This window comes from Artibeus jamaicensis, unplaced genomic scaffold, assembly GCF_021234435.1.
Source record: "Artibeus jamaicensis isolate MK-2021 breed Jamaican fruit bat unplaced genomic scaffold, CSHL_Jam_final contig_718, whole genome shotgun sequence".
NCBI classification, from domain to species: Eukaryota; Metazoa; Chordata; class Mammalia; order Chiroptera; family Phyllostomidae; genus Artibeus; species Artibeus jamaicensis.
In genome coordinates, this window is record NW_026521936.1 from 5,438,824 (window position 1) to 5,461,070 (window position 22,247).

General features: G+C 52.7%; 1 protein-coding gene across 3 annotated transcripts in view; it reads left to right on the forward strand.

Moving 5' to 3' along the window:
• RBM33 (RNA binding motif protein 33) overlaps positions 1-22,247 on the forward strand; it is an 82,723-nt gene that overhangs the window by 49,340 nt on the left and 11,136 nt on the right. The window contains exons 11-15 of one of the 3 annotated variants that reach the window (XM_037131971.2): positions 108-451; positions 1,493-1,771; positions 3,662-3,949; positions 6,885-7,490; positions 20,433-20,642. In XM_037131971.2, the coding sequence (XP_036987866.1) occupies positions 108-451; positions 1,493-1,771; positions 3,662-3,949; positions 6,885-7,490; positions 20,433-20,642 (1,727 nt within the window). The remainder of the gene's footprint in view (positions 1-107; positions 452-1,492; positions 1,772-3,661; positions 3,950-6,884; positions 7,491-20,432; positions 20,643-22,247) is intronic. The other 2 variants (XM_037131973.2, XM_037131975.2) reach the window with 2 other exon arrangements.

Consider the following 22,247-nt stretch of genomic DNA (forward strand, 5'->3'; position numbering starts at 1 on the left):
TCGCCTGCCACCACCTGTAGCTTTTCAGTTGGAGGAGGGTGTGTCGCCGCCTTTCCTGAACGTGCACCTCCTGTGCAGCCAGGGGCTGATGTCCTGGTGCCTTTTAGTTTCAGGTGACCCTCGCTTCCCGAGTCATCTCTTTCTGGAGCAGCGAAGCCCCCCGCCGCCACCGCCCCCTCCCACACTTCTCGGCAACAGTCACCCTGTGGCCGCGCCCAGTCCTTTACCATTCCCTCAGCCCGGACCAGCGTTCAGTCAGCAGGGACAGCAGCCTGTGTTCCCCCGAGACCGGCCTGTGAGGCCCACCCTGCAGCCACCAGGTCCCGTGGGCCTTCTTCACTTCAGCCAGCCCGGGTCCGCGGCCACGCGGCCTTTCATTCCCCCTCGGCAGCCCTTCCTGCCGGGCCCTGGGCAGCCGTTCCTGCCCGCCCATGCCCAGCCTACCATGCAGGTATGTGGGGCGGGGCCTTGGGGGGGGTGCCACAGCTGTGCGTCACGTGTTTCCGAAGACGCAGCCTCACGTTTTTACTCTAGCCTGCTGAGTTGTGCGGGTTGTCTAAAGAGTAAGGCCGCTGATCTCACACACACTGATTCCTGCAGACGGCTCTGTGGACAGTACTGTTTATTTCCTCAGTCACAGGAGAAGTAGAAAAGTTGTTTCAGATTTTAAATTGTATTAGTGGCTATACCACTAATATAATTAGGACATGTTTTGATAACACATGGAGAAGGTTGCTTGGGGAGGAAGGGGTGCCGACCGATCCTCCTGGTGGGATGAGTTCAGTTCCCCCTGTTGTCGGGCTGCCCCTCGGCTGCCTTGGTCCCTGAGCCCCCCTTGCGGAACACGTGGCCCTTGCACTTGGTGCTCACTGTCACAGTGAGAACAGTGGTGAGCTGCAGCCAGCGGTGTGGACACGCAGGGTGTGTCACGTGACAAGAGGAAAGCGATGGCTGGTTGTGGTGTGAGAATAGGGTAGAGTGGTCTCTTGTTATCGAAAATGACACAGTGACTGCATCCTCATGACAGAAGGGTTCCAGAAGAGACAGGTACTTACAGAGGAAATTAAATAAGCCCGGTACCTGACACAGTCACCACCAACACTGGGTGCTCACGTCTCCCAGTCTGTTCAGAGCATCTGTCTGCAGTGTGCTGCTCTGCAGTGGCCTGCGGGCGAGGTCCTGCCATTTGGGGACCACGTGCACCTGTGGTGATGGTGGTGGTGATCCTGTGAGTCAGGGTGTCACCTGTCACTGCATCACAAACCTGCTGCGCAGGCCGCTTTTTAGGAACTTCCTTAGGGCAGAGCCTTGGAACTTTGGATTAAAGCAACTAAGGTCAAATAGAATATTACCTTCATCAGAACACCTAATGTGAATTAGTGGCACTTGAAGTTTCTTTCTGGAGTTGGGGTGTTTAAAGGAATGGCTGAATTGGAATGTAACAAGTATATGCATTTATGAACTGTTGTTTCTCTTTCTTTTGGCACCAAAGGGACCCCTGCATCCCCCGCTCCCCCCTCCACACCAGCCCCCACCACAGCCCCAGCAGCAGCCCCCGCTACAGCCGCCCCCCCAGCACCCGCCGCCCCCCCAGCCGCAGCATCAGCCTCCTCACCAGCCGCAGCCGCACCAGCACCACCACCACCTGTCCGTGCCCCCTCCTCCGCTGATGCCCGTGGCGCAGCCCCAGTTCAGGCCTCACGTGCAGACGGCACCGCCCCAGCAGAACAGCGGTCGGACGCAGTGCCCCCAGCGCCAGGGGCTGCGGCATGTGAGTGTCTGCCTGTCACCGGCCTTCTGCCAGTGATGCCTTTTAGGTCACAGAACTGTGGGGGCAGAGTTCGTGGGCTGGGGTAGCTTCCAGCTCTGAGTTAACGAAGGAAACAAATGTAGTGTGTTGTTCTGCAGTGGCTGCATGTTTAAAACCTGCTTAGGAAATTGGTCTTCTTGTCTACCGAAATTAATAGCCTCTCTGGTGCCTCTGCCTGCGTGGTGTACTTGCACATCTCACTTTGGTGTTCCTGCATGGTCCTGTGGTGGTGAAAGTAGTATTAACAGACATGTAACTTCAGAAAACAGTGCTGGGTAATGGTTACTCCCCTTTGTCATTGCCGGTGGCTTACTTTTTTTCATTCTCACTTCAGAATACAGTTATTGCTTTTAAGAGAGAGTGGAAAAGAGAAAGAGCAGCATCAATTTGTTGCTTCTTGTATGCACCCTGACTGGGGCTTGAACCCATAACTCAGGTATGTGCTCTGACCGGGAATTGAACCTGCAGCCTTTTGGTGACAGGACGACGCTCTTAACCAACAGAGCTACCCGGCAGGCACTGGTGACTTGGTCTTTGACTCCCAGATGGTCTCCATCTCCTTGGGCTCTGGGTGGATCAGTAAAGAAGCTTGGGGGCAGGTGTTGAAAGTCCTCTGTTGCTGGGCCCCCTTCAGGCCCTGGGGCCCCCTGTTTACCTCGGGAGAGCGCCAGCACGCTGACCTGCGAGGCTGCTATGCTCACGGGGCCCGCTGGCAAGTGTGGTGCTGGTCACGAATAGAAACACGCTGGGCGGTGTGTGGCTTCAAAAATAAGAGACAGTAGTCACTATCCCTGCCTTATTCTCCATTAAATAACCCTTTTGTAAGGAACCCGTGTAATGGTTAGTGTTCTAGGCTGTAAGGTGGCATAGGTTCTCCTTCTGGTGCTCCTCTTTGTGACTTTGAGCTTCAGGCACGTCACTTAGTTACTTTCAAATTTTCTTATTTCTTTCTTAAAGTAACATTGGGGCCAGAGGGGGATAAGACATAAGAAAGGATCTCCAGGCCTGGGAGGATGGCGGTCCCTTCCTAGGTCTCACTCTCTTGGAGCGATAGCAGATGGCAGGCCTGGCCTTGTCTCCTGACGGGTCGGCCCCTGTGAGGGATTAGAGAGTTCAGGTCCCCCATCTCACGTCTGTGAGCTCCCCCACGTGTGGGTCTCTGTTAGGTATCCCAGGGATGGCCATGGCCGGTGGCTCAGTGGGATGGAGTGACGTCCCGTTCACCAAAAGTTTGCCAGTTCGATCCCTAGTCGGTCACATACAGGAGGTAACCAACCAGTGTTTCTCCCTCACGTTAACGTGTCTTTCTGTCTCTCCTCTTCCCCCTTTCCTCTTCCTCACAATCAATAAGCATATCCTCAGGAGAGGCTTAAAAAAAATCCCAAGGATGAACATGACCAAGTGTCTCCTCTTGGATAAAACTCGCGGGCATCTTCCTCCTCCAGGGAGTTGCTTCTCTAAGGACACTGACCTCACACTTGGTGCTGTGCCACCCACCGCAATGTAGAGGACCCAGTGCGAGTGCTGCCGCTGCCTCTCTGCAGACAGTCCTCTGCTGGCTCTGTCCCCAGGCCCAAGCCCCACCTGCAGGCCCCTGGTGTGAGCTCCACACAGCAGAGCCTGTCTGTAGGGAGTGTCCCCTTGGCGATCTCGGTCCTCAACCGCAGGGCGTGCTTTTCTGCACTGAGCAGGGACCAACAGTGCTGATGAGTGGGAGGCGTGTCTGCCCTGAAAGAGAAGTTACTTACTAGCTAGAATGGTTTTTGAATATCTGTATCTCATCACGAGCCTGTCTGTGGTCCTTCTCCCAAGCTTCCCGTGGTGACTGGAGTTTCTTTCTTGTTGCGATAGAACACGACGTCTCAGAACGTCACCAAACGGCCATTGCAGCAGCTGCAGCCAACTGCTCCCAGAAACAGCAACCTGCGTGAGTTACCCATAGCGCCCTCACACGTCATGGAGATGAGCAGTAGCCGATGCGCCGCCACGCCTGCCTCTCACGGAAAGCCGACCAGTAGCACGCCGCCACCCACGAGGCCCGGGCCGGGGCCCAGGAACACCCAGGGGAAGACGGACTCGAAGGTCAAGCCTGGAAGCCCTGGGGGACAACCTAAGGAAGAAGCAAAAGCGGAGCTGGAGGTAGGGCGCTGTCATTAGAGAGGGGTGTGTGGCTCAGACGGGAAGCCTCAGAACCCACATGTGCCTCCTGCGTCGCTCCGTCCCAGCGGGCCACTCGCACAGTCTTTCCCCCGAGTCTCCACTTGGCCTTCCTCTCGGCCTCCTGGCCGTGCACACAGATGTGTGCTCTCCCCTTGCCGGCACCAGCACAGTGGTGCTCGTGCACTGACGCAGCTAGAGCTGTGTGCCTCGGAGGCTGTGTGTGCGGGCCTCAGGGCCCAGGTGGTGAGGGCTGCAGACTGCAGAGTGTGGACTGTTTCTTACCATGTCCAGCCGTGTTCCATGCAGCTACAGGGATGGCTCGTAGATCGCGGGCATAGCTGTGTTCAGTAACACTGCGTGACAGGACCCGGTGCCGGGCCGGGTGTGGGCCGGGGGCTGCAGGTAGCTGATCCCCGATACACAGCGTTGACATTCCTGTGACTTCTCCTGGGTTTACAGGGTGCATAACGAGGAGATTAGACTGCTGGAACTTTTGGAGGGGCATTCTGAATTGTTACATTATTGCTGATTTTTAAATAGGGGTAAATGTTCTAAGACTAAATGGTAAATACAAGTCAGTATGACATGGTTTCCACTTGAGATCTTATTTGCACCTTGAATGAGTTTCTGCCACTTGCTGATGTTTTGGTTGGGCTGGTGCAGCATTAGTACAGTGCTGGCCGTGAACTTTGTAATGGGCTCTTGTTCAGTATCAGTGGGATCTGGTTGAGACAGACCCATTGGGGCCACTGGTTTCCCGGAAAAGAAATGGCTGTGCGGTCGAGGTTTAGTCTTGGGCTGCTGCCCAGGGGCACAGAGACAGCCACAGGCAGCAGCTCGCATTGTGGGTGCCGGTGCAGCACAGCACAGGGGACAGCTGCCCTCTGTGTGACCTGCCACCGCCAGCACTGTGACCCTGAGCTCGTCACTTCACTGCTCACAGCCTCGATTTTCTTCACCGTTGGCAGTGTGCGTCTGGGATGGGACGCTGATGAAGTTCATGTAGACTGTGATAGATGCGTGTCATGAGTGACCTTCATATAAAAGAACAAGGGCACAAAGAGTTTCCTGTGATAGAGGCGTAGACAAGTCGCGTTCTGTTAATTATACAAAAACCAAGCAGCACTGGTTTTGTCTTCTAGTCAGTCAGATTTGGAGGGAGTCCGGTTTTCTTACAAACTGTGGTAGTAGTTGTAACACGTTACTGATCAGAAGTATGAATACAGGGTCCAGCTCTTCCTAGAAGAAGAGTAGCTTTTAGTTTTAAAACAATATATGAAAAAACAATGTAGACTTAGACTTGATTGGGGTAGTTTATAAAAGGATACCTTTGCTAACAGTTGTATCCTGCTTTCAGTTTATATAGCCATCATTCATATTGCAAGCTGAGTTGGTTCAGAAAAACTAAGTTAGTGCGCTTTACTTTTATATGACAACAGAATCTAAATAAACGGACAAGAGCAGCCTTTCAGGCCCAGTGCCGCCACGGCCGGCCGGCCCTCCGTACCTCTGACACAGCGGGGCTCTGCGGGCCGGCCAGGCGCTCTGTGCGTGAAAGGGACTTGCAGGGGGCCGTCCGTGCCTGTGCTCCATCTTCAGTTGTTGGCTTTCAGTTTTCTGTGCGCATGGAATGGACCAGGAGTAAAACTTTTTTACTTCTTAAATGTCTTCAATTTTTCTTGCAGTTGATTTTCTTACATTCACCCAGTTGGTAATGGCACAGTTGAAGACAAACCTGTTCACCAGTCCTCCCACCTCTGTTGTGGGACATGCTTTAGCCCCTTCTTGGGGGCTGGGGCACATCTCTGCTCCGTAGCAGGCCGCTCCCCCCACTACACCTAGCACCCTGGCCCTGCCTGCACTGTTGAGACCGCTGTCCTCGTGTCACACCTGCCTGGGCCCCTCGTCTGCCTGCAGATGGGCTGCTCCGTGTCTGTCTTGAGCTTGCAGGGAGATGGCCGGTGTGGTCGGAAGTGCTTCTAAAATGATACACAGGCCTTGGTGAGGGCCTGACTCTGTCCTGTAGGTCAAGGGCACAGGCTCCGGGGGCACCAGCAGGGTCTTCAGCTGCATTTTGGTCTTAATTCCCAATTCTTAAGGTTTATTAACATCTGACCTCTAGTTAGGTCAAATCCTACTATATTCATTTGTGAAGGATCTGTGGATCGAGTGTAGCTGTGGTTGCTTTTAAAGAGAATCACTGTAATTTTTAACAAACACTTTTAATAAACTTTCCTGATTTCATGGTTTTGATGAAAGTTACTGGACTTTTTGAGATTTTTTTTGGTAGACTTTAGAATGGTTGGAGCTGACTATTAAGCTTTTTTTATATACCATTAATATTCCAGTACTGCCATTGGCAGCGTTTTGATTCTGAAGAGAGTACATGAGTTCAAGGTCAGAGAGATTGACTTGTGCTGTTCATTACAACCAATTATTCTGTGACAAATGAGTTTGAGATCAGGCTGAAAATCTGTACGAAAAATCAATAGTTCTAATCAGGCCCTTTCAGGTCATTTATACCCACCTTTTGTTGGCCCGTCAGAGCAGAGCCAGACAAAGCCTGTGTGACAGCGTGGCCCCTGCTGTAGCCACTTCCACTTGGAGCATGTTTTGATATCTTAAACGAGTGGTTTAATTGGTTTCAGATATGCAAATGAATGGAAATACACATCTTTTCACTTTTTAATATTCTGATAAGATTTTCTAAACTAGCTTTAGCTGTGTAATTTTTCTCCCTCCCCAGTGGAAGGAGTTATAGTTAAAGTCTATAAGCAGATTTTGAAGAGCACCTTTCAAATTTTGAACGAAAGGTTTGTGAATTTTGCTTTTTCAGAGTTTGTAGAAATGATGGGAACGGTTGCCTTGCCTTGCCTGGTACTGCCCAGTAATCAGTGCGCGTTCTGTCTTCCAGTTCCCTGAGGAAGATGAAGAAACGAGGCTGTACCGCTTAAAGATCGAGGAGCAGAAGCGCCTGCGGGAGGAGATCCTGAAGCAGAAGGAGCTGCGCCGGCAGCAGCAGGCCGGGGCCAGGAAGAAGGAGCTGTTGGAGAGGCTGGCGCAGCAGCAGCAACTCTGCACCTCCATGGCCCCTCCAGAGCGGGAGGAGCAGCCAGCAGCACCATCCCCATTGCCCACCAATGGGAACCCCTTGCTGCCCTTCCCTGGTGCTCAGGTCCGGCAGAGTGTGAAAAACAGACTTCTTGTGAAGAGCCAGGATGCCGCTCCTTCAAACCTTCAGCCCAAAACGCCCAACTTCGTGCCGTCTGGTGCTAGCATGCCGTACCCGGGACAGGCCGTGAAACCACTGAAGCACTTGAGACACAAAGTCCTGCAGGTACAGCCTGCGGACGGGGACGCGCCGCCCCCAGCACAGACTGCCCGAGGGCCGGCCCTCCAGAGTCGGCCCCCGGACACCAAGCCCAGCGCCAAGAGGACTGTCATGCACCGGGCCAACAGCGGTGGCGGAGACGGGCCGCACATCAGCTCCAAAGTCAGGGTGATTAAGTTGCCAGGCGGGGTAAGTGGAGCGGTCACTGCCCCTCTGGGGTCTCTGTGCCCTTCTCTTTGAGCGCCCTCATCCCCGGAGTAGTGGGCACGCAGCAGAGGGGGGGTCAGGGTGCTCCTGCACAGCCCCCCAGATGGCGGGCCTGCCCTTTGTCTGGGATCTGCTCCTGCAGCGCCCAGTTGTCTGGGTCTCGTTGGATGACCACATGGTGACCCCTGGTGTAGACCGTTCTCAGCATTAGCTTCTTTCTGTACACAACGTGTGGTAGTCGTCCAGTGTGTTTTAAGCATAAAATTTTCTTTGCCAAAGAACAAGTAATTTGCTGTGTAGCTTTAGATGCAGTGAGCCCTGGGGCATGAAGGGAGGGTGCGCCAGTCTTTCTACTTCTGTCCTCTGACAGCTCACCCCGTCCATGCAGCAGAGCCACTCTAGAGCCCTTTCCACAAGCAAGGCGGAGTTGTGGCCGCTTCCTGGACAGGCAGGTGGGGTCAGTGCCTGCACAGGCCTGCAGACAGGTGCTCTTGGCAGGTGGTCTCATCAGGAGGCATGAGTGGGGTGCGTGCTCCTTACAGAAGGGGCCGCTGGCGCTGTGACCACAAGGACTTCTGAAATGTGCTGGACAGTCCGTGTGAGCGTCCGCTGTCACAGTGCTCCTGGCATGTGCACTTGTCTGTGAGCTGAGAGAGGACGGGGAGCCAGCTGGTGGTGGTGGTGGTGACTGGATGGACCAAAGCCAGCAGTCCGTGGGCCTTCCAGGGGAGGGCCAGCCCTAGCAGCCCTAGCATCCGGGGAGGTGCTGGCTGAGAGCAGCTCCTCATGCGCTGCCCGCTGGGCACGGTGCTCAGCGCTGCTGTCTGTAGGTCTGCGGGCTCACAAGGTACTGCGTTTTGTGTGAGGTGCTCCTATGTGTGATGCACACAGACTTACGATGCATGTTTTTGGCCCAGACTTTCAGGGAAAAAAACCTGTTAATTTTTTTAATTCAATTTTTATTTATTTATATTTAGAAACAAAACTGATCATTGTATTCCAGGGCATTATTTTGCATTCGGTTGTCATTATTGCTTTGTGGAGTTACACTTATAACACGGAAGCATAAATAAAAGAATTAGAAGCATTTATATAGATATAGAACTAGTACTACCCATGTATAATGTGCATCCTTGTTTTTCCCTCAAAAATTCAGGCAAAAAAGTGTGCATATGCAACAAAATATGGTAGTTTTCCACATGCTGTGAGAAAATTTGTAATGGGATAATAAATGTGGGGGTGACTTTGCCCTCAAGTCCCCCTGTCCACCATGGATGAAAATATCACTGTCAAGACATCATGATCTGCTTGGGGAGGAGAGGTGGCCAGTTTCTCAGAGGAAAAAGGCCAGGAGCCCCTTCCTCCAAGGGCTTTTATTGGGTTGTAATACACAGGAATATAGGGCAGCAAGGATCAAACAGCAGATAACATTTCAAAGAAATCTGAGGGCTTAGTCTGAGTCAGTGTCTGTTAGGTAAGGGGGTTGCAGAAACTTTGGGAAACATACTCATTTCCTGCTTGGACCTTTAACATATGAATGAAAGTACCCTTAGCAAAGCAGGCTTCACAGGACTTTTAGGAACTCTTTCTTATGTCTGATTACCCAATTACCCATGGTCCCCCTCTAGCTGGGCAAGGGGCTGCACCACCTCCCCCATCACAGGTTTTCAGGCTGAAGTGGATTAGAGCCAGGAAGTGCTTCTCCCAGAGGACATGGGGACTCGGGTTATGTCAGAATAGCCGGCGGGGGGCAAGGGGGGGTTAGGGCCCATCACTCCCTCTTTGTTGCAGCCCCCCAAGTCCTTCCACGATGGCTTCCCAAGTGATCCCAACAATAATATGAATTGGAAATTCTATATTCAGTAAGACCCATAATTATGTTTTACTTGAATCTGCTTTTTCTCAACTCCATTCATTGTGACTTGAAATATTGATTAATAGGTGGCCTGTATCCCCCAAATTATTTTACTGTTGTGCACATGCTATCTTTAGGTGAGAACACAGGGGTTAGTTTCCAGGGTCTGTGGCCTTTTGCTTTGGACTTTGTTCAGGCACACTTTGTCAGTGTCTCACTTTTCTTCTTCAGTTATGAAAGGAGGGGCATGGGGCCAAGGTCGGGAATAGACCTTCCCGTGGCCCCTGAGGTTGGTGGGAAGTGAGAGCCAAGTGCAGGTAGGACGCTGGCGGGCCAGGTGTGAGTGCAGCTCGTCTGTCAGAGGACAGCATTCAAACTAATCAACATCTTTCCTTTTGGGGGGTTTATCCCCTAAGGCTTTAATGTTTTTCTCTACAGTGGAAAAATATTTTTACGTCAGGCTGTATTCTGAAATCATGCTATGTAGTTTTGCAGTACAGAGGAAGACAACAGAGGAAGTTGACACGAAAATGGTTGTCTGCCAGACGGGGAGTGGCTTTCTAGGTCTCTCCGATTCCTGCGTAGAAAGGTAGCTGACCCCCCAGGTCTGAGGTCGGCCTTTGGGTTTATCCCACCGTGCCCTCCGGCAGCATGGCGACCGTGGGAAGTCGGAGGATAGATGGCCCTTAGGTGCTCCTATATGGACTAGAGTGGAGCTGGGGTGGGCAGGAACTGTATTTAAGGGGAACATAGTCATGACGGTGCTAATTCCAGGCAGTTCAAAAAAAGAGTTTTCTGTTTACAGTTCTTTCTTCTGCCATTTATTCCTGTCCCCACTAGTCCCTCACTTCCCCATGGGCTGTGGTGCCAACGCAGCCAGGGCAGGTCAGGGCAGTGTGAGGTGGGGCTGGGGCAGGGCCAGCAGTGGCAGGAAGGCTGTGCTGGGGCCTGGCGTTGGGGAGGGGCCACTTGTGTGCTGCGCCTGCGCAGAGAGCTCTGTGCACGTGTCAGGTTCCTGCTGAGAGTGGTCCCTTGCTAACCTAATTAAGTCCCTTGTCAGGCCTGTTCTTTTGTGTTTCGCTTTGCACGTCTTTGTGTCCTGTTTACACAGTGACACACTGTACGGTCTTTACGAGGTTCTCGGAGAAGATTAGTGCTGGAGTCCAATTTGCAGGGCCCCCACCCCACGCGGTTCCGAGGCTGCTGATCGCAGTGCCCTCTGCGACGGCATCCTCCTGGGGCAGGGACAGGGGATGGAGCCAGGCCCTGCTGGGGGTCCAGTCAGGGTAGCTGTCCTCTGGAATCTGACTTCTGCGCATGAGCCGGAGCTGCCTCACAGCTTCCTCGCTGTTCTCTCTCCATTCTGCGACCTGGGAGGTGACCGGCAGCAGTCCCGAGGCCTGTCCTGTCCCGCCGTGGTACTTAGCACCAGATGAGTGATCTTTGGGTTTTGTGCCATGGGGTTTTCTGAAAGCGAAGTAGCCTGAGTCCCTGGCAGCACTTCGAGTCTGCCCTCACGCTGCCGGTCGTTGACTTGGCATTCTTACCCTTGTCATCCCTCCTCTGGGTCGCAGGGAGCAAGTCACAGAGGACTTCCTGTGGCTCCTTTCTTGGTGTTGGTTCTCACAGTCACGGGACCGTGGTCGTCTGGGTTCACAGCTCCTAGTCACTCTTCCCTCTCCACGGGCTTCCTGTTGAGTTCCACCTGTTGTGCGTCCCTCGGGCACCCTGTTCATGGGGCGGGGCATGTGGAGACTGTGGCTTTGGAGGAGGAAGCCCGTGGATGGCTGTCTGTTGTTAAGTGTTCTCGGGACCCCAGCGGTCCTTTCACTGTTCTGAGCCTCAGTCTCCAGTCTGAATGCGGCTCCTCAGGTTGCCGTAAGGGACAAGTGAACGCAGCCTCCTCTCACGCAGACAGCTCCTCACAGGCACCCATTTTCTTTCAGAGTGCTCCTGAGGCCCTTCTAGAAGTCCACGTTGTGGGTCGCATGCTGTCCGGTGGTCACGGCAGCAGCCACTGTGTGCCCAGGGCTCCCGTGTGCTCACAGCATCCGCAGAAGGGCTGCTCCCTCCTGCTGGCGTGGGTGGGAGGGTGGGCAAGGGCGACTCCAAGCCCTGGTGCTGGGAGTCCAGGTCACCTGACTGCTGCCCTGTGGAGGAGCGAGGCTTCCGAACCCTGAGCTCCTGGCCATGGTTGGTAACAGTTACTATTGCTGCTGATTCTCCCCTAGTGTGACTTTTTCCTTGATTAAAGATAATATACTCTTTCCAGTGGGAGTACAGAGCTGTCCGAGCTGATTCAGAAAACTTTTAGAGGGGCTTCTAGACAAGGGTGATTAAGTCCCGCCGTGCTGGCCAGCCCCGACAGCTGTGAGTGAGCAGAGAGCGCGCTGGGGAGGGTTCAGAGGGGCGGAAGAGCGGCATGACTGGGACAGAACTGGGGTGGCCGGGTTTCCATCACCCCTGCACCCATTCCCGGAATGTGACAGGAGCTTTCTCGATGGACATTGTTGACACATCGGCACGCTTGCCACAGGCTGGGATAGTTGGCTGCAGAGAATGGGGGAACGCTGCAGATGAGAAGCGTTCTTGGCCCACGCTGCAGCTGTCCTCAGAGCCTCTGTGTGCTCGTGTGTGGGGCCTCGCACAGCACGCCTGTCATTCACTGTGCCGACTCTGCATGCACTTTGGAAGGTGACAGGGCGAGGCTGGGCGTGGGGGTGGGGGAATGGGGGTGGTGGACGGGGGCCTGTGTGTGTGGTGAGCATGGAGGCCGAGGCAGGGCAGCAGGCCTGTCGGAGGGGAATTCACAGGGGGCTGCTTGGGACCCCAGCCACTGTCCTTCTGCGTGTCCTGACAATGTTATCTGTCCTCTCAGTGTGAGTATCAAGTGTCTGTCATGGCACAGAAATTAATTTAATGTCACCTGAAGACATGCAATTAATCTTTTGGAGGTTTTCATAATACCTTTACAGAAAGAGTTGCCAGTTTGGCGGATTTGGACTTTGGGGTTTAGAAAAAGATAAGGAAAATTAATTTTTCATCAGGGTTAATACAAGCTAGCAGGGCCACAAAGGCTGAGAAGACGGTTGGGGAATTTGTCAAAGTGTTGTCAGTTAGAATAATGCTGCTGAGCGTCTGATAGGTGTAATCAAGAGCTGAGATTTCTATAGAGAGGGATTAATCAGTTTGCTCACCAGTGAAGGCACGTCAGCGATATCTCTTCTTCATGGGCTTTAAGAATGAAAATAAGATTTGATCCGTCAAATTGCAAGATGCCCTGGCAGTATCAATAGGCCTTTTTATCTGTACATTTAAACTATTTGTTATAAATGAATTTGTCCTGCTAACAGTTGGTGGCCACAAGCCACATTTTTGTAAAGATTAAGCTGATAAAAAGTATTCCCTAATCTTTCTTAAGTCAGGTACTACCTTTATACTTAAGAAAAACTAGTCCAAAGGCACATTTTTATAAGATAATCATTTGTGAAAGAACCAACAATTTTTTTTGGACTATAAGACGCACTTCCCCCAAATTTGGGAGGAAAGGTGAAAGTGTCTTATAGTCCGAATGTAGCTTACCTGGCTCACTGTTGGGGATGGGGGGACAGCCTATGTTATTTATGTTATTAAATATATTACCACACTTTTTGCTTCAATTTTTTTTCCTATTTTCCACCTCTAAAACCTGGGTGTGTCTCATGGTCTGGTGCATTTTACAGTCCGAAAAATTCGGTAGTTCTGGTTTGGTCAACTTAGTTTTTTCTCATCTGTTTTGGAGGGTGTGGAAGACATTTTAGCATCCAAGTGCTCCAATGTGGAGTGAATTTGGTAGTGACCTCTGCTGCCCAAGGAAGGAATCTCAGAGTGGCCTTGTGGCTCTTGGACTGGAACTTAACCTGCTGTTTGTCTCCTCACCTTTAGAAAATAGGGTCTGAAGTCCCTGATCAGAATGGATGGTGTTTTAGGTTTGTGTCTTCTGGCACCCCAACTCTGTGCCTAAGTTCCAGAAGGCCCCCAAGAGACATGTGTGCTGGGGGGGGGTCTCTCTGTTTGAGTGGGCGCAGCAGTCTGTCCCCGGCCACACCTCGCAAGGAACAGCTTCTGACTCTTCCCGGTGTCGGCTGCAGCAACTCTGGAATTTAACATTTCTCCCAAGAATTGGCTTTTTCTTGTGCTGATTCGAAAAGCAAGAATTGTTCTCTTAAATGGGGGGGAGCTTTGTTTTTCTTAGAAAATTAAATAATTTGTTGCTTATAGTTAAGCCCTGAGTGCTCAGCATGGTTTTCAGAAAAGTGCAGAAGCACATTATTATAGTCGTCCTTTGTTTAGTTCACTTGAATGATGGGTAGACCTTCTGTTTCCAGGGGACCACATGCCCAGCTCTTCCAGTGTGACCAGGGCCTGGGGTTTCGTTTGTAAAGTGAGGGTGACGGCATTTGTCCTGCGGAGGGCTGAGGGGCAGACAGTATCCTGCGGACCCTGGAACCCTGCGGTCATAGTGCAGACGTGAGACAGATGCTAGCTCCTCTGCCCCCTCCCTGGAGCGGGGCACGCTGAGTGATGGTGAAATTCTCTCCTAGTCAGAGGTAAGGACCCCAGCAGGGCCTTGGGGATGCCTGCTGTGGAGTTCGTGGGCCATTTTCAGGTCTGGAGGGCACGCAGCTTTGGCAACCCCCAAAAGTGTGGAGAGGCACTTCGTGATTCTTGTGTTTCTGAACTTTATTTTTTACAAATATATTTTATTGATTATGCTATTACAGTTGTCCCATTTTTTCCTCCCCTTTATTCCCCTCTGCCCTGTACCGCTCCCCTACCTACCATCATTCCCCTATGGTAGTTCATGTCCATGGGTCATGCGTATAATTTCTTTGGTTTCTCCGTTTCCCATACTATTCTTAACTTTCCCCTCTCTATTTTGTACCTACCATCTACGCTACTTAGTCCCTGAACCTTCTTCCCCATTCTCTCCCCTCCCCTTCCCTGCTGATAACCCTCCATGTGATCTTTATTTCTGTGATTCTGTTCCTGTTCTAGTTGTTTACTTAGTTTATTGTTTTTGTTTTTTAGGTTCAGTTGTTGGTAGTTGTGAGTTTGTTGTCATTTTACTGACCATAGTTTTTGATCTTGTATTTCTTAGATGGGTCCCTTTTTAACATTTCATATAATAAGGGCTTAGTGATGATGAACTTATTTAACTTGGCCTTATCTGAAAGCACTTTATCTGCCCTTCCATTCTAAATGATGGCTTTGCTGGATAGAGTCATCGTGGATGTAGGTCCTTGCCTTTCATGACTTGGAATACTTCTTTCCAGCCCCTTCTGGCCTGTAAGGTCTCTTTTGAGAAATCAGCTGACACTTTAATGGGAACTCCTTTGTAGGTAACTGTCTCCTTTTCTTGTGCTGCTTTTTAAGATTTTCTTATATTTAATCTTGGCTAATGTACTTATGATGTGCCTTGATGTGTGCTTCCTTGAGTCCACCTTTTTTGGGACTCTCTGAGCTTCCTGGACATCCTGGAAGTCTATTTCCTTTGCCAGATTGGGGAAGTTCGCCTTCATTATTTGTTCAAATAAGTTTTCCACTTGTTGCTATTCCTCTTCCCCTTCTGGCACCCCTATAATCCTGATGTTTGAACGTTTAATGTTGTCTTGGAGGTTCCTAAGCCTCTCCTCATGTTTTTTGAATTCTTGTTTCCTCATTCTGTTTTGGTTGAATGTTTATTTCTTCCTTGTGCTCCAGACCATTGATATGAGTCCCAGTTTCCTTCCCTTCAATGTTGGTTCCCTGGACATTTTCCTTCACTTCCCATAGCCTCACTTTTTCCTTTATTTTGTGACCACACTCAACCAATTCTGTGAGCATCCTGATTACCAGTGTTTTGAACTGTGCATCTGATAGGTTGGCTGTCTATGCATCACTTAGTTGTATTTTATCTGGAGCTTTGATCTGTTCTTTCATTTGGGCCTTTTTTTTTCCCCTTGGTACACTTGTGACATAGTAAGGGGCGGAGCTGTAGGTGTTCACCAGGGTGGGGTAACCCGTGTTTGTGCATTGTGGCACTGTCTGTTGGGGACGGTCCCAGAGGGAGCAGTGCCCCTTGCTCCGCTCTTGGCTGAATTTCAGTCACTTTCCCTGCTTCCCACAAGCAAACTGATTCCTGGGTGGGTGGTTTTTTTGTACATTCTAGGACCCCGTGAGATGGGTCTCTCTAGCGGATTCTCCTGTGAGGCGGGGAGTTTCTCCTGCTGCCTCAACCCCCAAAGGCGTTTTCAGTCAGAGGTTTTGAGGCTTTATTTCCCTGAGGTGGAGCTCTGGGTCGTGCAGTCTGTCTCGCTCCCCAGTTGTTCCTCCCGGTTTATGTGTGTGTGACTGTGGGACGGCCTGGTCCTCCAGCTGCTGCCTCGCTGCGAGTGTTCTGCGCCTGCTGCCCGTCTCCACCCCTCCTCCCGTCTGGATGGGTGTTTCTTCTTTAATTTCTTGCTTGTTGGACTTCCATACAGTTCGGTTTTCTGGCAATTCTGGTGGTTTTTTGTTCTTAAATTTTTTATTGTCCTTTCGGTCTTGTGAGGAGGCAGTGTGTGTCTGCCTACACTTCCATCTTGGCCAGAAGTTCTCTTATCTTCTATTTCTGAACTCCAAATGGGGATCACACCTGTATGAAAGAGTGAACTTTTCTTGAAAGGAAAATAAAAGTTTAGAACTTCTTTTTTTAGGATTCATATCTGACATGAATATGGTCAGATGTAAATGATCACAGTTATTCAAAATACTGATGAAGAAAATTTTGGGGGGGTGTTCATTGACTAAATATATATGTTCTCAGTTCCCAGTTGAAAAGTCATTGGTGTTGTACATTTATCACCCTACCTGTGCTCTCTGAATACCTTCAGATAGGCCAACAGCAGGCCCTTCTGTGTAAGTGGCAGTTGGCTTTCCAGGGCACCTGCCTTCTGGCTCCAGTCCACAGTCCACGTGGACTCCTTCCTTCAGGCCGCCCGTGCCCGCTCATGGGCCTGTCTCCACAGGGCAGCGTGGAACTGGGGTGTGCCCAGAGGCCAGCCTTCGTGGTCTTGGCCCAACGTGTAGCGGGCGCGAGTGTGCCCGTTGGCACAGCCTGTGCCCTTGGGTTTTAGGTCAGTATTGATCAAGAAACTGATATAAGGAGAGCAGGGTTTGTTAGCGGGAAATAGGAGGGAAAGCGGGCCAACCAAGGGATGTTAGGACTCAGTCGGTTGTTCTTTAGATCAGGGTTTTTAATGTGCAAAAAAGCCTGCGGTTGGAGTATTAGAGTCTGATGGGCTAGAGCTGGTTGCCGGGTGCAGGCTGCATCCTGTTGTGCCGGACAGACCCTAATCTTCCTGAGCAGGGTCTTCAGGCAGCTTCCCACGGTGCCATTCTCTTGCCTGGTGGTTTCCATCCCTCCTGGGCCTGCCCAGGTCCGACCTCGAGCCCTGGCTCACTGGGACTCTGCTGGCACACATGGCGCCCCTCCACGTCCAGTGTGCTCTGCGTGCTGGTGCTCAGACAGCCTCGCAGCCTCGCGCTGCCTGTGTGTCTGCTGGGGGTTAGCTTGGCGAGCAAAACAGACCAACCAGGGTCTGCACAACAGGTTTCTGAAGACGTTTAGGAGATAGCATGGGGTGCCAGGTGGCCTTGAACTCTCACCTCGTCAGGTGAGTCCAGGGAGCCCCATAAAATGGGAGGCTCCCCCAGAGAGCTGAGGGTGCAGGCACGGCTGGGGAGCCTGGGCACTGGAGAGCAGTCAGCAGGCTGTGGGGGGAGCCTCGGGCCTGGGGCTGCAGTGACATGTCAGCCCATGGGGGGGAGAGAAGGTTTCAGAACCGTGTGACCTCACACGGACGTTGTGCGTTTATGAGTGTTGTGCGAACATAATCTCAGCAGGATTGTAGATAAATTACTGTGTGATGGATCACTGGCTCTTAAGGAAGATGGGGACCTGTTGTACATATCCTTAAAAATGTTTAACTTTTTGGCGTAGAAAATGTTACAGCCATTGAATAATTGTGCTCTTAGCACAAGTCGTCACTGCCCGACTGGGGAACCCACCACACCTCCGATGAAAGGTCTTGGGGGAAGTTCCAGGTGCACCTGCCAGCAGCCTGCTCACGTGGACCCCCTCCCCCCACAGGGGCCTGCCTTCACTGCGGTCGGGACGGGGGGTTCCTCCACCGGTGGTGCTGACTTGCAGCCAGAGTGTATCTGAGGGCAGCAGTAGTGCACGTCGCTCGGGTGGAGTCACAGAACTCCGTGGGGCCCACCTGTTTCTGGCGTTGCTGACAAGCTTTAGAGCAGCTGGGTCTGGGTCCTGCTGCAGAGCTTCTGACCCGGCGGCCCAGGGTCACTGGTGTGGGAAAGCTGCCCTGGTGACGGGTGTGTGCAGTTGTCCAGGTGCATGGGGTGCCAGGTGATTGGGGTGGGAATGGGCTCAGGAGACAGCACTCAGCCCTGCACCCTCAGTGTGAAGGGAGCTCTCAGGAGAAGTCCTTGGTTGGGGCCACTGCAGCGCCCGCGCCGCCCCCCCCCCCTCACCGTCCCGTCTGGCTGCTGTCCTGATGAGCGCTGCCTGTCCTGGCAGGACTGGTCCCAGCCCCACTCTCGGGGAACGAGCTTGGCCCAGCTGACCCTCTTTCCAGTGCTGCCCCGGCCTTGCTGCCCTAGGGTGTGTCTTCCGTGGTTGTGGGGTGTGGTCCTTTTTCCGTGCTGTGGTGTCAGTTCGCGGAGGTACTGGTGTGGTTTCTCTTCCTGTGTGTGTCTACATGGTGTGTTCTTTTGTGGCTTTCTCCTCCTCTGATGGCTTTTTCTGGCTATGGGATCAGGGTGACACCAGCCTCAGGGTTGAGGGGGGGTTTCCTTCCTTCTCTGCTTTCTGGAAAGGTTGTGTAAGACTGGCGGTCATCCTTCATGAAGTAGTCGAGAGAGTTAATCACCGAATCCGAATCCATTTGGACCTGGCTTTTTCTTTCTGGGGCATCTTTGTCTCTTCTTGGATCAATTTTGTTATCTTGCATCTTTTATGGAGTTTGTTGTTTTTTTTTAGATTGTCTAATTTGTTGGTATAAAGTAGTTCATAATACCCCTGTTAATCTTGTAGCACCAATTCTGATCACCTCTTTCCTGTTTCTGATTTCGGTCATTGGGGAAGTCCTGTTTTCTTAGTTTAGTTAAAGGGTCATTAATTTTGTTGGTCTCAAAAATCCAACTTTTGGTTTCATTGATTTTTCTGTTTACTATGTCATTGTCTTCCACTGTGATCTGTTTATTTTCTTCTCCCCGCCCCCCCCCCCCCAGCTTCTTTAGATAAAAGCCCAAGTTACTGATTTTACATGTCTTTTCCTTTCTGGTATAAGTGCTGTAGTTGCATCCCCTGGGTTTTGATATGTTGTATTTTCATTTTCATTTAGGTCAAAGTATTTGTTCTTCTTTCACAGCCTGGTTTCCCAGGGGTTGACCCTTTGCCGTGTAGCTTAGCGGTCAATCAGCCCCTCAGGAGGACTTGGGTCAGGTCCCTGGCTGGCGGTTGGAGCTGCACTCACCATCCCCAGGCTCTTCTCTCCTGCCAGCCCCAAGGCCCCACACGGGGGGGCTGAGCTAGGCCCTCGGTAGCTCTCCCATTGCCAGGATTTCCTCACTGTGGTTGGTTCTCAGATTTCTGGCCAAAGGCTGTCAGCTCTGTGGGCCTTCCCAGTCCCCCATCACCCAGCGGGCTGCCTCCACTGACAGCCCTTTCACCAGCCCCCTGAGGGCCCTGCCTCGCTGCCCTGCGTGCACTGCACTCTCGGTTCTGTGTCCTGCGTCCTGAAATGCTTGTTTTGGACAGTTTTGTTGAGTTGCACACTCATGAAGGGGTGGCTTTGCCTATCTCCCCATGCTTCCATGGCCACAAGTCTCCCCTTCTGTGTGACTGTTCAATCTCATTGTTTTCTTAGGTCCCATTAGTTGGGGCAGTTTTTGCAATAGTCTTACCTATACCCTTCTTGCTCCAGCCCCTGTTCCTTGCCTGTGTTTCATTAAACTGTCTCCAAGAGAGACGTTCAGGGGGGAACAGACAACCTACATGGGCTGCCTCTGGGCCAAGTCACCAAGCTCCTCCTGGAAGGCGCTGCAGAGCTGAGCAGTCTGCATGGGGAAGGGTTCCTGACCCCTGGTCGCTGTGTCCCTGGGTGTGTCAGCGCAGAGAGTGGTCTGTCTCTGTTGAGATCATGTAACTTGGCTGGGCAAGGTCTGGCTGTCTGGTGCCCACTCGTCCTTCCTGGCTGGTCTCTGCCACCCCGACCCTGCTGGAGCCTGGCGGGCATAGCCTGAGGGTCCGTGTGCTGCCCTCGGTGTCCTGAGGTCAGTGGTGCAGTTTGATGTGCACTTGCTTTCTGAACATGTAACGAATGGTGTGTGAGGTCATGACATGAGGGGACATTAATGAAATGCAAAGGGCAAGATTTCTGGTGCTTGGGAAGCTCTTACTGCAGTGCGTGAGTTCCCTTCTGAAATCACAGAGCCATGGCTGCTGGTGGCACTCGTGACTTGGCAGAAGGGGGTGACGGCACTCTCCAGCCTGTAAGCCCTGTGCCCAGAGTCCGCACAGTCGTATCTGAGGAAGGAGGGGCTGGCCACGCCCCAGGGTTTATCAATGCAGCCAGGGGAGCAAGAACATGGTGGCCTGCATGCCACAGGGCAGAGTCGCAGGGAAGAGTTAAAACCAGCACTTACACACTCTCTTGTGGTTTGAACATTGCATACTCGTGCAAGTGGAAAACATACATGGAGTACGAAGTGTGTTTCAAGTTCAGCGCTGTTCCATGAACTAAGCAGCATTGACTTGAATTACAGACCTCTGGCGTGGGCGGTCTGGGTGTTCAGTGTTTTCATTTTGAGGGTGTTATTCAACCCAGACACGGTCAGGTGAGACATTTCCCAGTGGCTCTAGTGCCAAGACAGGTTCTGTGTTATGGGGTTGGATGGTTTGCCTCTCAGTTGAACACTCACTGATGTGGTGGGCAGGGTGTCGGGCCAAGCAGACACTGACCAGTCTGCTGCCTTGTTCCTTTCAGCAGGGAGGAGAGAGCGATGGCTTTTTTCACCCGGACGGCCAGCCCCAGAGGCCCCCCCAGCCCCCAGAAGTGAGACAGCAGCCTGCCCGAAAGGTGACGCTGACCAAGGGGGCCCTCCCGCAGCCGCAGCACCTGCCAGGCGGGGCCCACGTGCACTCAGCTGGCCCTCCGGGCATCAGGAGCATCCAGGGGATCCACCCGGCCAAGAAGGTGTGCCTGCATCCCATTGGTGCTGCGGGCTGCGAGGCTGGCGGATCTGATGGGAGGGAGTGCTCAAATAAGGGGATAAGGGACCTTAGTTCCCTTGGTTCTCCCTTTGCTCATAGAAGCACGACTTTCCAACAGCTGGGCTTCGGGATGACACACACCACAAGGGTGCAGTGACTTCCTGCTTCTCTGAGCCACGCCCTGGGCCACTTTCCCTGCCCTGCTGGCTCTCCAGACACCCTGGGCTGTCTGTCTCCTCCTCAGCACCCCAGCTGGCAGGTGGGGGACTGGGGCCTTGTGGGGGAAGCACCCCGCCCAGTGAAGTGGCCCTGTCCCTCGCCCTGTGGGTGGCAGGGCATCTTCTCTGACCCCTCCTGCTGGGGTGGGTGTTCTCCTTTTGTGAGCTGGACTTATGGCCTTCTCTCTGAGGGGCAAGGCGCCTTGTCCCATCTGTCTGTCCCACAAGCAGAGGGCCCGCCCCCTGCCCCTAGAGAGGGGGCCCCGTGTAGCCTGCCCAGGGTCGTGCCACGTGCCCCGCCTGATGAGATGTGCAAAGGGGGGGGCGCGGGGAGAGGGGCAGCAACACCTGCTGGGGTCCTCCCGGAAGGCCCTCGACCACCCAGTCCAGCCTGCCTGCCTGTGGTGTGCTGGGGCACGTGAGCAGTAGTGTGGGACGTGAAGGCAGTTCTGGGTCTCGAGGGTATCTTTATTATGTTGGTGTGTTACCCCTAGCCATGTGACGATGTGGGCTGAGGGGGTCTTCCATTCTTGCAGCAGGAGACAGGTGGGCGGACCCAGTAAATCATGTGTGTGGGTGCAGCCACTGGGAGGTGCAGTGCGGGTTTTCTATAGTCAGGGCACCCCGAGGAGACCTTGGAAAAGCATCCTGTCCGTGCAGCTCTGTGCCCGGGGCGGCGTGCGTCAGCCTTTCTCCTCCCATGGCACACACACACACTGATTACTAGAATTCTGCAGCGCACCAAAAAATATTAATTTTTGCCAGTCATAAAAAAAATAGGCATAATTCTATTCCACTTGCACCGAATGGCTTTTGTTGTGTTGGCAGTTGCCAGTTTTTTATTTCACAGTCTAAGGGGAGTCCACCTGGCATTACATGTTTTAAACACCCTTGGGGCACCCTGGGCCAAACACAGCTTCACACCCCTTGTCCTGACCTCCGTTTGCCCTCCTGTGATGTCAGTGCTCTAAGCTTGGTGCTCTGGTAGAGGATGTCATTGTTGGTTTGTAACATACAGTTCCAGCTCAGGGTGGGAGTGTGCTGTCCACGAGAGCTAGATCAGCGCGAGGCAGTGGCTTGCAGTGACTGTGTGGGGCCTGTGGGCACACCCCCTGCGGAGCAGGCCTGAGTGTGGAGGGAGGGCCTCGGGCTCTGGGGCCATTAGGACCGACCTGGAGCCTAAGGTGCCTTACAGCACGTTCCTGGGCCCCGGGGTCCTCTGCTCACACCCAGCACGGCAGGAGCGCAGAAGGGGTGTCGCATTCCTGCCGAGCCCCAGGCCAGCTCTGGCTGGGCCCCTGCCCAGCCCTTCCTTTCAGTCGGCTGGCGGCAGTGTTTCCTGTGGATGTTCAGTTCTTTTCTGAGGGTGG